The sequence below is a fragment of the Sphaeramia orbicularis genome, chromosome 12 (genome assembly GCF_902148855.1).
Source record: "Sphaeramia orbicularis chromosome 12, fSphaOr1.1, whole genome shotgun sequence".
NCBI lineage: Eukaryota > Metazoa > Chordata > Actinopteri > Kurtiformes > Apogonidae > Sphaeramia > Sphaeramia orbicularis.
In genome coordinates this window covers 13,989,797-14,005,884 of record NC_043968.1, presented here as the reverse complement: position 1 = coordinate 14,005,884, position 16,088 = coordinate 13,989,797, and the positions used below count along the sequence as shown (strand labels likewise).

Here is a 16,088-nt window from a genome sequence, read left to right as displayed (position 1 = left end):
ATGTCAAATATTTGAGAATGGTTTTAATTTATTACAATTTTAATTTTATATATCTAATATTTGGAACCAATATTCATTTTTAATGTCTTTGAAAAGGTTCGTTAAGCATCTTTGTGTTATTTATGCAATAAATTATATATATTTTTCAAATCGGATTTTATATATTTTGTGTGTTTTTTGTCCTTATGTGTTGATATAGTAGGTTAAAGTGAAAAAATAATAGGCAGTTGATATAAATGAAGTTGTGCTGAAAAAAATGGGTATAGTAAACACTTGTTTATATATTATATAAAGACAAATTCAAAAGTTCTGAAAAACGGCCAAAATAGGCTCAGACCACTAAGGGTTAATACTTGAATGTTTCTGCCAAGAGAAAGTGCATTGTGCCAATTATTTTATTTATTTTTTTTCAAATACCACTTGGTTAAATTATTTCAGTGTGTGTATAAGTACTTTTTGAACATTTTGAGCACAATTTCTACAATACCGCGATAATAATGATAACCGTGATAATTTTGGTCACAATAACCGTGATATGAAATTTTCATATTGTTACATCCCTAATCTGTACTTTAAGTAAAAATAATAACTCATACTTTTGATTTGACGCCATTAGATTTTGCAGCAACTATCCGTACTTTCTACTCCACTACATCTTTACAATTTATGCTGTTACTTGTTACATTTCATGGACACAATTTCCTCAAAATCTTGCATGTAAAAATAGTTCTCCCACTGATTAGGTTGTTTGCCATTGCATCAGGCGGTTCTATTTACTCCAGTGATGGCAGAGCGTACGTTCGGAGGCTGAATCTCTGTTTCAATTTGTGTGGAAAGTTCAGACGTCAAACGAATATTGTGAAATCCGAACAGTTTGAACTTGTCTATTGATCTGAATAGTTATTTGCAAAATTAAAAAAAAAACAACATATCCTCAATTCCCAACTGTGCCAACATGAGATGCACTGACATGTTTTTAATATAGAGTAGTGTTATATAATCACTGGTAAATATTTTTAACAGATGTTTATTGGTTGATGAATTAAGACAAATTGACTTTTTAAGCATGATTTTAAAACCTGTGTTTTTAGGAAGGAAATATGATGAAATATGATGAAATTGCTTTTTGAAAAATGTATGAAATTGAAATAAATATATAAGTTTTTAACTACTGTAATTATGAGCTAAGGTTAATTTTGTATTGCATGTAATGTAAATGTTCTATATTGTGTGTGCACCTGCCTGGGGACAGCAGATGGAAAGTAGCTTGTAGCTAACTGGTGCAAAGCATGTCTTCTGTTTGAGATTAATGTATTTGAATAGAATAGAATAGAATAGAAGCTTTATTGTCATCATATTAGCACAAGGCATCAACATGACGAAATTCAAGGTGCTCTTCAGGTCAGTGCAAATCAAGCTTAACATAAAAGAAAACATACTATACCTAAAAATACCTACTATACCTAATGTATTTGCACATTGACCCTGACAAATAAACAATAAACTAAACTAAGTCAGTTGTATTGAAAGGACAAGTAAAACCAAAATAACGAGACACAATAAAAACATAATTTTTTGGCATTAGTGTCATTACTTTTGGTGCTTGTTCAGTGAGGAAGAGATGGTAAAAATGGTCTTAGAAGTCCATACTGTGGTGTGTGTAATCTGGTTGCTGTGCGACCAGGAAAGTTGTGGAATTAACGGCGACGGAACAGAGACAGCGATAGGATTAGTGAACTTCAAGATTTCAGAGATTTGTGCATATTTAGTGTTTTTTGAGTGTATAATTAGTATGTAGTGCAGTGTGAGTCTGTAGTGAAGTTGATATTTGTTTTGTCTGTCTGAAAAATACTGCGCTTTTACTGCTCTGAACAGAGCACAATGTTGGAATAGTTTTTCAAGTAAATAAATTATTTAAATATATATCATGTCTTAATTGGCTTCACTTAATGGTAAATTAGTGGGTAATACCTTGTAGATAACTTGTCATTCACACAATAAGTACACCAACCTTTAAAATACACATATTATATCGTTAGTTGTAATTATTACAGCAGAGGCACAAATCAGTTTATCTACATTCTGTATTAAAATGTCACAGCCCAGACACTAAGACAACACATTACATGAGTACTTTAACTTTAAAAAAAGAAAAAAACAACTCTGACCAATCTGCATGTTGGAGGTCCTGTGGAAGTACGGTGGCAAACCACTTCCATATCTTCTGGGATTGTCCCTCGGTAGCTCTATTTTGGAGACATGTCCATGGCCTCTTGGAGGCAGTTCTTAAGTTTAACATTTGTTTTGACTTGAAGACTATGTATCTCAACGATTTAGAAGAACTCAAGTGTACTAAGAGTGATAAATGGTTATTGAGATTACTCTTAGTGGCAAGTAAGAAGACTCTGACTAGAAAATGGCTGAAAAGAGACATACCCACTATAAATGACTGGACTGATGTAGTGTACAATATATATGTCATGGAGAGAATCACATTTAATTTAAGATGTAAAACTGATATTTTTACTGAAAATTGGTCAAAGTGGCTCACTTATTACCTCCGCCAAGGAGGTTATGTTTTTGCCAGGGTTTGTTTGTCTGTTTGTCTGTCCGTTAGTGTGCAACATAACTCAAAAAGTTATGGACAGATTTGGATGAAATTTTCAGGGTTTGTTGGAAATGGGATAAGGAAGAAATGATTAAATTTTGGTGGTGATCGGGGGTGGGGAGGCCCACGGGGGGGGCCACTGATCAGCCTTGGCGGAGGTCTGCGCTCTCCGAGTGCTTCTAGTTTAAGATGTAAAACTGATATTTTTACTGAAAATTGGTCAAAGTGGCTCACTTATTACCTCCGCCAAGGAGGTTATGTTTTTGCCAGGGTTTGTTTGTTTGTTTGTATGTTTGTTTGTTTGTTTGTTTGTCTGTGCGTTAGTGTGCAACATAACTCAAAAAGTTATGGACAGACTTGGATGAAATTTTCAGGGTTTGTTGGAAATGGGATAAGGAAGAAATTATTAAATTTTGGTGGTGATCGGGGGTGGGGGGGCCCATGGGGGGGGGGGCACTGATCAGCCTTGGCGGAGGTCTGCGCTCTCCGAGTGCTTCTAGTTTGTTTGTTTGTTTGTTTGTTTGTTTGTTTGTTTGTCTGTCCGTTAGTGTGCAACATAACTCAAAAAGTTATGGACAGATTTGGATGAAATTTTCAGGGTTTGTTGGAAATGGGATAAGGAAGAAATGATTAAATTTTGGGTGGTGATCGGGGGTGGGGGTGGGGGTGGGGGGGCCCACGGGGGGGGGGGGTGGGGGGGTCACTGATCAGCCTTGGCGGAGGTCTGCGCTCTCCGAGTGCTTCTAGTATTGTAACTGTGAGACCGGACTTTGTATAATTTCATAGGATCCTCAAACTTTACTGTAAAGGGAAAAAAATAATAATAATATGGGTATATGAGTATATTGATACGTGTGTGATGTAAGTATATGTGGACTAGATGCTGCTCTAAAGCTGGACTCTCCCCCCCCCGTTGTTTTTTTGTTCTGTTAGTGTAAGTATTTGTGTTATGTTCTTCTCAAAAACAAAATAAAAAGTAAATAAAAAAACCAAAAAAAAACCCACCAAAAAAAGTAAATTTAAAAGTACATACTTAAGATTGTTTAGGTAGTACTTCTACTTTTACTTGAATATATATTTTTCAGGGTATTTGTACTTTTACTTAAGTACTACGCTTCAGTACTACTCACCGAGGGCATCCTGCAGGTACTTCTGTCCCACTAGTTTGAGGTATTCCTCTATCGCCTTTGTTGCTAGTGTGTTTTCTCTGAAGATGAGGTGCTCGTTTTCCCCGCAGCGGTCCACTTCTGACATCATAAGATCTGTGAGGAAGTCCTGTTGATACGAAAACAACACAAACACAAGATCAACTGAGAGCCTGGCCCTGATGTCATCCATTATTTACTGAACTCAGATGATGGCGGTTGCAATAAGCATCATTAAATCATCAAACTCATTTTATTTCAGGTTCCACATTCAGTACAATTTGATCTCAAGTAGGCCAGACCGGTAAAATAATAGCATAAGGACCTATAAATAATGACAAATCCAAACTTTTCTCTTAAAAAAGTAACATTAAATTGTGAAAATATTTACATCTGCAAACTATCCAAACAAAAAAGATGTGAGTAACCTGGAAAAAAAAGCAATCTCTTAAGAAAAATAAGGGCAATTTCAACAATATTGTGCCCAGCTTATCATTTATATACAGTCACAGAAAAAAATATTAGACCACCCTTGTTTTCTTCAATTTCTTGTTCATTTTAATGCCTGGTAAAACTAAAGGTACGTTTGTTTGGACAAATATAATGATAACAACAAAAATAGCTCGTAAGAGTTTAATTTCAGAGCTGATATCTATCCATTTTCCATGTTTTCTTGATAATAACTAAAATCATTTCAGTTCTTACATTAATATCTATGGCAGTGTACTGACAAAAACAGTGCTTTTAGGCATTCCGTGCTTTCTTTTCAGTCTGTTTTAGTCACATGATGCACACAGGAGTTAGTACTTGATTGCATAACCATTGTTTTTGATGGCTTTTGATGGTCTAATCATTTTTTTCTGTGACTGTATGTACATTACGGATAAAATCTACAAAGGCACAAAACAGTAACAAGCAGAATATTGTTAAACTTTTCAGGTTCATATTTGTTCAGGTTAGTCACATTTTATTATTAATGGATAGTCGGTTAATGTAAATATTTTCATAAATGAATGTTATTTTCAAGAGAAAAATGTGGAGTTGTCATTGTTTATAGGCATCATGTAATATTATTTTTTTCACGTTAAACCAAGAAGAAATTTTGGAGTTGTTATTATTTATTGCTAGGTTATTATGCAATTAGTTTATTTGAGATCATATTGGTCTGTATGTGGAACTAAAACGAGTTCAACATTCTTGACTGATAATATCTTCAGTGTAATTATTGCACTTTGCAAATTCATCCCGCGGGCCAGATTGAAACCTTTGGCGGACCGGTTTTGGCCCACGGGCCGCATGTTTGACACCCCTGCATTAAAATAGTAGCTGCATATTCCATCCTGTACTTCCACACCTGTCCACAAGTGGTCCTCTGTGAGCTTTCTATTGAAATCAGCCTCCTGTCATCTACATCAGTGTATATCCACTCTGTTTTCTATCTGGCTCCACCTATTAGACCACAGGTGTCAAACATGCGGCCCGGGGGCCAAATCCGGCCCGCCAAAGGGTCCAGTCTGGCCCGCGGGATGAATTTGTGAAATGCAAAAATAGTTCTTAAGAAATTAACAATCCTTTTAGATCAGGTTCCAGATGCAGACCAATTCAATCTCCAGTGGGGTCAGACCAGAAAAATTCTATCATAATAATCAATAAATACTCACAACTCCACATTTTTCTCTTTGTAAATGTAAATATTTTCATGTATTTACACTAAAACAAAGTATAATTTCACAAAAAAAAATGTGAATCATCTGAACAAATGTGAAGAACCTGAAATGTCCAAAGAAAAATAAGTGCAATTTTAACAACATTCTGCCTTATACTAAATGTTGTGTGTATTTGTACATCCACTGTGATCTGTAAGTTACAATGAACGTGGAAATGATAAACTGAGGCAGAATATTGTTAAAATTACACTTATTCTTTCAGTTTGTTCAAGTTATTCACATTGTTTGAAAAGACAGTTTGTAGCTATAGACATTTTCATTGTTTAATTTTACTTTTTTCACTGTAAAATATAGAGAAAAGTTTGGAATTGACATTATTTATATGTTATTATGTTGTTATTTTTACTGGTTCGGCCCACTTCAGATCAAATTTAGCTGAATGTGGCCCCTGGACTAAAATGAGTTTGACACCCCTGTATAAGACAGACTGTCTATACTGGTAAAAGGTATCATATCTATGTTGTATTTACCCTCTCTTGCAGCATTAAACAAAAGCAAAAACTACACAGTCTGGTCTGTGTCCATTATGTTATCAGACACCTTACACAAACATGTACACTCAAATACGGCCAAACATTGGCGAAAAGATACGAAACGGCAACATTAGCGACATAAATGTGTTTTCTATTTGTCCTGTTTTGCAGCTTTCACTGTCTGCCTTGTAATGATTATCCTTGTTTTTGGAAAGGTTAGTAATTGAGGATTAATTCTGCATAAATGCTATTAACTCAGACTACTCAGACTACTCAGACAGCGATCATAAGTCCTACTACTGCCTCACTAACAGCCTTTTCAGTCCTACCAGTGAGTGTAAAAAAGGCAATGAAGTATTTTCTCTTTAATTCACTTTACTACTTTGGCATGACAGGATTTCGATGACTTTCTATGACCGATACTAACCAAACTGATTTGTGTATATATAAATGTATATCTATGCAGACTACATAGTATTCATCAGGTGAAGAAAATAGTACTTTGGGACAGGAAATCATATCCCTAAATTCAAAGTCTGAAAGAGATAGATAGAAATGGAGCCATCTGGGGATGAATCATTGCTTTTTTTTTTTTGAGTCCTTCAAACAAATTTCTGGGTGTATTCTCATGTAAGTCCCCTGGCGTCTTGTTAAACTAGGGGAACCAGCGTAGCAGCGAGGGAGAAGAGAGGCGAGTGACAGATGTACGGGGAGGAAAGAAGAGGAGGGGGGGAAAAAAGAGACAGAGTTGTGGTCTTTTAAAGAACAGAGGAGGTGGTGGCGGAAAGACGGCGACAGAGCCTCTCAGACGGGTTCTATAGCTGCTGCAGAAAGCCTGTTATCCGGCTAATCAAAGATACACCACAGGGAGCCAATCATCCACTGATGTGAAGCGAAAAGGAGCCTCTGTGGTTAACGCACTTACACATTCCACGTATGCTCTCGCCCAACACAGATGCATACGTTTAACCAGAACGGAATAAACATAAACTCACTGACACACATATCACTTAAGCTAAATTGAGGCTGGAGCATCTGGGTTGTTGAGCGTGAAGATGACTTGCAGGTAGCAAGGTTATTATTGTTAACAAAAACTAACGAAATGACAAAAACTAGAATTGTAAAGACATTTTCGTTAACTGAAATAAAGAAAAACTATAATTAGCAGAAAAAAATAACTAACTGAAACTGTACTGTGTGCTTACAAAACTAAAACTTATAAAAATTATGGATAAAGTTCCCTTCGTTTTCGTCTTTGTCAACGTCTGATTGATATGAAATCTATTTATTTCACTCTAGCAATTTTAGCTAGCAGCACCATACGACACTTCACGGTCCATCACTTGTGTTCGCTTGTGGTTTAGAGTCGTCTTCTGGTCCCCACTCTACCTGGAAACATGGAGACTAAAGTTTGGAGAAAGCAGCAGAGTCCTGTCTGGGATTTATTTGAATACGACGGAAAAGAAGAGAAAAGGTGTGAAAAAACTAAAATGAATACTAAAACTAAGCATTTAGAAAAAAAAAACTAATAAAAACTAGAAAACCTGCTCTAAAAACTAATTAAAACTAACTGAATTAGAGAAAAAAAGTTAAAACTAAATAAAACTAAACTATAATGAAAATCCAAAACTATTATAACTAGGCCTGTAACGGTACACAAAATTTTCGGTTCGGTACATTTTCGGTTTTCGGTTTTCGTTTTTTTTTTTTTTCGGTTCAGTACGGGAAGAAAGAAAACCCCTCAAAATGTTTATTAATGCATTTATGATTTTTTTTTTGACATTTTTCCCCCAATTTTTGGAGACAATAGAATATAGAAAAACAGGAATAATAAAATTCTGCTGCTACAAATCAAATGGAAAATAAAATAAATTATTAATATTACTAAATGTATTTTAAACATTAGTATTGCACTTTTCCCTGAAAGGTAGTTTCGAACAAACAAGAAAAATCTAATCACAGTTCTGTCAGTTCACATTCTGCATAAAAATAACATAAAAATTCCACATGAAGTGCAACATTAACAAGAGGGTAAACTGGTATTCTGTTGAAACAAACTGAAGAGAAACTTCGACAACACAATAAACCAAATTATTTATTTTAGGACAGAGAACAAACTGTTAAGGACACTGTGTGTATTTGTGTGTGCCTGTGTGCGCGGGGGATTTTTTTTTTTTATTTTTTTTTTGTCGGAGCTGGGGGGTAGGGGGGCGCACAGTTATATACCTGGGGGTGTGGTCCATAACTAACGTAACGAATGCTGTCGTGAAACTGTACATACTTTCAACGTTCTATTTATTCCTCTATTATACAGCGTGTGTGACAGACAGACAGACAGACAGACAGACAGACAGACAGACAGACAGACAGACAGAGCTAGTGTCAGTGTTTTAGATCTACCGTAGCTCAAAGGGCCAAACAACGTCCGTCTTATTAACGTCTCTTTCCTCGTTGTTGTCTTTCACCTGAACCTGAACTGATCCAAACTGGACTGTAATGATGGTGGAGGGTCTTCAGTCTCTTCCTTCCGGGTTCACATCATATTTTTTTTTTGTTTTTTTAACCTTATATCAACTGCTATTTCATATTTAGGGTCAATGTGCGCTCCTTTATTAAGTCCGTGTGAAACTTGCGCGGATTTAAAGTTCCGCATCGAACGGCGTCTTTCATTCCTTTTTCTTTTTCTCATCATACTGTGCCCTTTCAGTACAGCCGTGTACTGAACCGAACAGGTGCGTACCGAAACGGTTCGGTTCGGTACGTGCACCGTTACAGGCCTAATTATAACCTTGGCAGGTAGAAGTAAATGATCACTCCTGCTCGTAACGGTTTGTTTAGGATCCGCTGTGTCTCTGTGTGAATCGCATTTATGGTAAAAGCATAAAAAAAATCTAAGTACTGATTTGCAGTTTACTGTTGAAGAAGTGTTGTATCAGATGTAAAGGAAGACCCTCAAAGTATCTGTCATTGCAGAGACGTGTACTGTCAAGAACTCTCTGTGCATGGAGGGTCAGAATTACCATACATCGGGCCTGCTGCGGAAAGCACCGCACTTCTGATGAAACGTGACCTTTCTGTGGTGTATAGACCATTACACGGGGATCTTGTTAGATTTTTCACTGGAATAAAATGTCATCCCAATTACAATCTTCTCTCCAACCTTTACCCCTCTGTGCCCCCCCCCCCCCGTCCACTCTGCTCTGCACTCCTTATGTGGCCACTGAGCCGGGGTAAATCCACGCCTGATTTGACAGGACGGTCAGATGAGTTGGAAGAGGCGAAGAAACTGAGACGTCTGCAGACTAACGGAATAATCCACTATTCTGAGTAAAGCTGAAAAGAAAAAAAGCGTCTTTACTGTGCTATATCTCCTTTTAAGAATTTATGAATATCAGCTTGAAAGTTAACAACAACATGAGAATATATACAGAATAATTATGAATCTGCATATTTGCCATCTCTGTATGCATTAAAAGTTTTCTTTCCTTTGCTTTCTAAATCACATTACTAGATCTAGACTATTAGTGCATACATGGATGATTCAATCAGATGTTTTGCAAGTTTTACGCATAAAGACCCAGTGCTACTTTAATGACAGTTCCCTAAGGATTTTTTTCTCTATATTTAACCATTCTTCAGGTATTTATAACTATTCATTGTAATATTATCTTTACTTTTTTTCAGTAAAAATCATGTATTTTCCTATATTTAATTCACTGATCATGTAGATAATCATAAAAATTTAAATTATAGTTGAGGGTTGTTATATCAGAAAGCGAAAACTGAAGAAAAGTGACTTTGCAGCAAAGATATCATTAACTGAGTATTAAACAAGCGTCTCAATCCACTGTCATTTATCAAACTCCATGGGCTTTATCAATGTTGTAGAAGATGATGGTGTTTCCACGTTCACTACGGAGCCTCTGAACGTCCAAATGGGTCATATCTGATGACCATGAAAAGACGACAAACTGCATTTTACACCAGTTATTTCCATGTTTTGATAGGATTAGTTAATCAAGTTATTACACATTTTACATCAGTAAAAGTGGATGTTTGGGTCTTTATGGGTTAATGTGGAACAGCTACTCACATTAAATGAAAGTATTGGGATGAAAGGTATTAGAGCTGCATAGGGATGTAACGATATGGAAATTTCATATCATGGTTATTGTGACCAAAATTATCACGGTTATCATTATTATCACAAAATTGTTGAAATTGTGCTCAAAATGTTCAAAAAGTACTTATACACACTGAAATAATATAACCAAGTTGTATTTAAAAATAAATAAATAAACCAAATAAAATAATTAGCACAATGTACCTTCTGCTGCAGAAACATTCAAGTATTAACCCTTAGTGGTCTGAGCCTATTTTGTCTATTTTTCAGTACTTTTGATTTTGCCTTTATATACTACATAAACAAATGTTTACTACATCCATGTTTGGTATCTTCTTTTTCAGCACAACTTCATCTATGTCATCTTTCTGTTATTTTTTCACTTTAACCTACTATAAAAACATAAAAGGCCAGAAAACACACAAAAAATATAAAATCTGATTTGAAAAATGTATATAATTTATTGCATAAATAACACACAGATGCTTAATGAACCTTTTCAAAGACTTTAAAAGTGAATATTGGTTCCGAATATTAGGTATATACAATTAAAACTGTAACAAATTAAAACTATACTAAATATTTGACATAAAATCAGATCTTTACGTAGGCTTTTTTTCCCCTAAAAGTGCAATAATCAAACACGGTTATCATGATAATTAGAATTTAAACGATAATACTAACCATCTGCAATTTTACCACGGTTTATCGTCATACTGGTAATCGTTACATCCCTAGAGCTGCACAGTATATCGTTTGAGCATCGTCATCGCAATGTACATGTGCGCAATAGTCACATCGCAGGTCCCGCAGTGTAGGAGGCAAATGAATTCAATGTGTTCTCATCTAATTTCAACCTGGGTACCTGACACACACTGCACGCAGCGATCCACCAATCACAGTTGTTCTTAATCAGTTTGCCGAAGCAGACGTGAGTGAGTCGCTGGTAACAACATTGAAAAATGAGCAACGAACAAGAGAAAATCACCAAAAATGACAACTTGATGAAAAAAAGAAAAGCAACGTCAGTTATCTGGAATTATTTCAGCTACAAGAAGGATGATAGTGAAACACGTGTTCTGTGTCGATAGTGCCTTGCAACTGTTGCCACCACAAGAGATAACATAAATAATTTGTCTGACCATTTATGTCGGCAGCACACACCTTTTTCATATCGCAGGGTAAAAAAAAAAAATCGCAATGTCACTTTTTACTAGTATCGTGCAGCCCTAAAAGTATCTACATACTTAATGGAAGGTAACAGTTTCAAAGTCTGTTTTACTGAGTTGAAAGAGACTGCAGCCCCCTCCCTTCTCCCTCTCGTCATCCTTCAGCCTTCTTTCTGACGCCCTCAATCCTGCAGCCTTAACCCCCTCCCCTCTCCTCCCCTCCCCTCGGCTTCAGTGCTAATAAGGAGAAGTGGAACACTCTCTGTATCGCTGCCACATCTGATCAGCCAAACCATGCCTCAAAAGAAAACTCCAACACAGTATATGGGGAAAGCAGGGTGATAGAAAGACGGGGTCGGGTGGGGTTGTGCTGCTCAGCAAGGCAGATCAGATCTAATAAATAGTAGGGAACAGAGTCCTGTTGGAGAAGATGAGAAGTTCCCTTCAGACCGGCCAATGTAAACTTATAAAGTCATGTTCATCGCACTGCTATACACACGACAATCTAATCATCACTTGGCACAGCCGCAATGTTTGTGTGAGTGCGAATGCGGTGCTTGAATGCTCAAGTTTTGGAGGTGAAAATGACAGAATACAAGCCCAGACTGAAGACAGAAGAGAAAAAATATACTCTTCAGGATTACAAGAACTCTCACTGCAAGTCTTGATAAACTCAAACCTGAATACGAAGCAGCTCAGACTGATGTTGGGTTTTAAAGACATGTTTCCCAATTGCTTCCAATTTGTTATGTGAGGAAAGAACGAGAGAGAGAGAGAGAGAGAGAGAGAGAGAGAGAGAGAAAAAAAATGCTGAAATGAAACAAGAAAAAGAACCATGTTTATCCTTTTCACTCACTCATGTTGATCTGTGTTTCTATGGTAATAGAAAACAAACACTGAGAGCAATAAAATGCCTTACAAGGATAATGCCAGTGCAGGAAAAAAAAAAAAAAAAAAACTAGAGAAACGGAAAGAGAACAAGAGCATTTTCCTCTCAATTACTCTTATTTAAAAACTCTAAAGCTGAAGAGGATGTTGGGTAACAACATCAATTCAGAGAATGATTTACGGCTTCTAAAATATCTTCTGTAATGTATAATGTACAGTGGAAATGGCACTTACAGGATAATATACTGTGACTTGTTTTCCATCTTAGTACAGATTTGTGCTTTTCTCCATTGATTTACATCTCGTAGAGTTAAAGGAGTGATAATTTGCTTTTTTTAAAAAATGGAATTATGCATTTTAAAACATTTCCCTGTGGTCTACATAAACTGTAAATGCTCTGCTTGCGTCTGAATTCTTCATTAATTCAACTCCACAGGTCCATCTTCAACAATATTTTTGAATAATGACACCAGAAAGGTCATTTTGAGCGCTGGCCCTTTAAATGCACATGACCCCACCCCCTCCAGGTTGTTGGCTGTGCTGCTCTGTCCTGTTCAACCAACAACTGAACATTTTAGGTAATTGGCTCGAAGTTTGGACATATTTTCAGTATGGACTACAACCGCTGCTGCTGACAAACAATTATGTCGTACTCGGAGAAATGTTCATCAGAAGTCTTGACCTTATTTGTTCAAATGTCGTGACATAACTAGTTATAGACGTAACAAAACAAGCAGGAATTAAAACAGGTTGTAGAAATCCACTTGATTTTTGCCGGAATGAATATAAAGATAGCTTTGCAGCACCTGGAGGGTTCAAATTCAAACGTTTTGAACTTTTAGGGTCCCCAAATACACCAATAAATGCACCAAACACTAATAAAAGTGGGTTTAGCAAAATATGACCGCTTTAAGACATTTTTCAAGGTGATTTCATCAAGTTTAGAACCTTAAATCAACATAAATAACAGTACAATTGGCCTCATAATTATTGCCCTGTGCCGTTACATTTCCATTCCTTCATGATTTATATTTCTGCTGCTGATGTTCAAGCTTTGCAGCACCCGGAGGGTTCAAATTCAACCTTTTTGAACTTTTAGGTTCCCCAAATACACAAATAAATGAACCAAAGATTAATAAAAGTGGGTTCAGCCAAATACGACCCCTTTAAAACAAATACACCCTACTGAACTAAAGCCACTCAAAAAAAAAACATATCACATTTACACGGTCTATTCAAGGCCTTGTTAAGTCATTGGGAATTAAAATGTTCAAAAATTCATTCAGTTTTATGAGAAGATGGTGAACTGGGAGAAATAATTAAACGTGGGGGTGACAAAATACCTGTTATACTCTGATCAATGAGCCTGGTTTTAGCAGCCTACGGCAAGGGCTGAGGAAAGTCTCAGAGAGAAAACAGGAACCACTGCACTCCTTCGCTCGCCTCATCTTTCCATCTCCTCTAGCCTCCTCTCTCCTCCCTCTCTGGAGACTGGTAGCTAGTATTACAGCATTATAGCCTGCAGCTCTTCCTGTGAGGGTCACATTGGGTTGGCAGAGAGGACTGGAGGCCAAATGGAAATGGAATCGGTTGTTCCCTATAGGCACAGAGGCTCGTCATTCAACGCACAAAATCAGGAGAGGCCGGAGCTCTCCTGATTTAGCTGCGACTGTGTGTGATCATTAGAGATATGGGTCTGGAGATGGGTTGGACTGGAAGGGGTTTTACAGGAAGTGTCATCAGCCCCCAAATATCATGTTTGTGGCTAGGGTTGTGTATTGGCAAGAATGTGGCGATACAATACAAATCACAATACTAGGATCACGATACGATATATCACGATATATCATGATACTGTTAAAAAAGCAATTTTTTGTTTTGTTTTTTTGGTTTTTAAGATTATTTCCTGGAAGAATTTAATTACACCAGAAATATGTACAAATACTAAATACATTTTTATTTGATCAGAACAGGATCTAATGTTATATCACAAAAAAAAAAAAAAAAAAAAATCTAATTCTTCTAGTTTCCAAAGAAACTAACATCTGCCTCTCAGACAGTAAAAAGTGCTTTTCGGATGCTTCAAATAAATATCAGTTAATAAAACTGTGTTAAATAATAATAAATAAAGTATAAACAAAAAACAAAAATTAACCTCCGCCAAATCTGCATTTGAACAAATACCTAAAAATATTGATACAGTACTTTTTAATATCGATACAGTATCGTGAAATGAAATATCGCGATATATTGCAGAACCAATCTTTTCTTACACCCCTATTTGTGGCATATTCTGTGGTTTACTCCCTGTATCAATTTGTGCAGCACTGATTGCTGTATGAAAATGAGGCAAACTTCCACATTGACATTTAGTTTGGCTTAATATCTTAGCAGAAATAATCTGTCAGCTCGGTGAGACGCCTTTAATTAATTTGCTGCGCACATATTGTTATAACATGTAAAGCTGAGTAAATGAAATGCTAACAAAGCTGATGAAAATGAGGTGATGAAGCAGTGGAGAGACAAGGAGGTGTTTGTTATGCTTAGTCACAAAAACTCCCAGATCCGTCACTGTAGAGCTGTATGTGTTTGCCTGTGCAGTATGACTCTATTTGGGTCCACATCCAGGAAAAAACATGGCTGCAATCTCCTTTTAAAAAAAAAAAAAAAAAAAAAAAAAAACAACTAAAAAAAAACCCACTTTACCTCTCCTTCCTCTGCTTCTCAACTCGCTTCAGTCACCACATGCTGACAGTAGATGGTCAAACTAAATCATCCTGGAATAATTTAACAGTCCTGAGGCTATGATGCATTGCCTTGTAGTGCAAAATATGCAAGGAAGAAAATGAGAAGAGCTAGAAAATGTACGAAAAGCTGAACGTGTTGAGCAACATATGCCCCGTTTCTCTCCTCAAAATCTAAATATACACACAACATTCAAAGATTACTGTCAAATTGAAGTGGATTCTGACGATTTCCTGCTATTACAAAAAGCTCTGACGAGTGGCCAGCGTAGTATAAACACTCACTGATCTCAGGGGATACACTCAAAGGCAACAAAAAAAACAAAAAACAAAAAACTGAATGTCATGTTAGTCATTTGTCACACTGTATTATGTACATACGATAAACTGTGCCTGCGTGCCACAGCTGTGCTGATGAGCATTGCTGCTCACTGTGACAGTGCTGAATGCATTAATGAGATGTTTTGGTTAATGTAACTGGAAGAGGGGAGCCGTGCTGCAGTCTGATGACAATACACCACTGAAAACGCAAACAGGAGACCAGACCGTTATATTTCGTCCTCTTAAGCAGGGTTGAGAGTTTTACCTCGAGGAGCAGTAACATAAAAATGGCATAATAACCAGAACACCACCCTCCCCTGGCCAGTTATCATAAGGATAAGTCCTCCTTATCATCACATCCAACAGTCAGCGAGGCCGAGAGGAGCGGCCTCAACAAAATTAGAACATAATCTTCCTGAGGGCTGAGGCGTCGAGAAGACTAGATCAATAACGAAGAGGATTCGTGCCAGGAGTGGATATTTTCAGTGAAGAGAGAGGTGGACTTCTGCAGGCAATACCAACATAGCAGAGGGCTTGTTGTTGGTACCGCAGAGCTTTAAATAGTGCTGTTGGGAGTTTGCAGACATATCGGCATGCCCCGCGGGGGAGAAGACGGCCTTGTGCTGTGACCTCGGAAAGCAAAGGAAAAAAAAAGTTCAATTTCTGACTTTCATTCAGCTGGGTTGAATAGCATTTGCAGCCTAATCAGGTGACACATCTTAATACTGCTGTAGACACTCTTGCTCATGCATAAAATTGAATGAATAACCTGCAATCACCTCTTAATATATTGTGATTATACATATAGTAGATGTGTGTATAAAGTTAGCGCCTGTGCAGCAAGGCATGCCTGTCGTGCTAACCAATACATCCAGACATCAATACGGCGT

The 16,088-nt window shown here is 36.9% G+C and overlaps 1 protein-coding gene across 10 annotated transcripts in view; it reads right to left on the bottom strand.

The window, feature by feature from the left end:
- LOC115429348 (disabled homolog 2-interacting protein) overlaps nt 1–16,088 on the bottom strand; it is a 423,964-nt gene that overhangs the window by 35,655 nt on the left and 372,221 nt on the right. For all 10 annotated transcript variants that reach the window (XM_030148688.1, XM_030148690.1, XM_030148689.1 and 7 more), the window contains one exon: nt 3,739–3,883. In XM_030148688.1, coding sequence (XP_030004548.1) covers nt 3,739–3,883 — 145 coding nt within the window. The remainder of the gene's footprint in view (nt 1–3,738; nt 3,884–16,088) is intronic.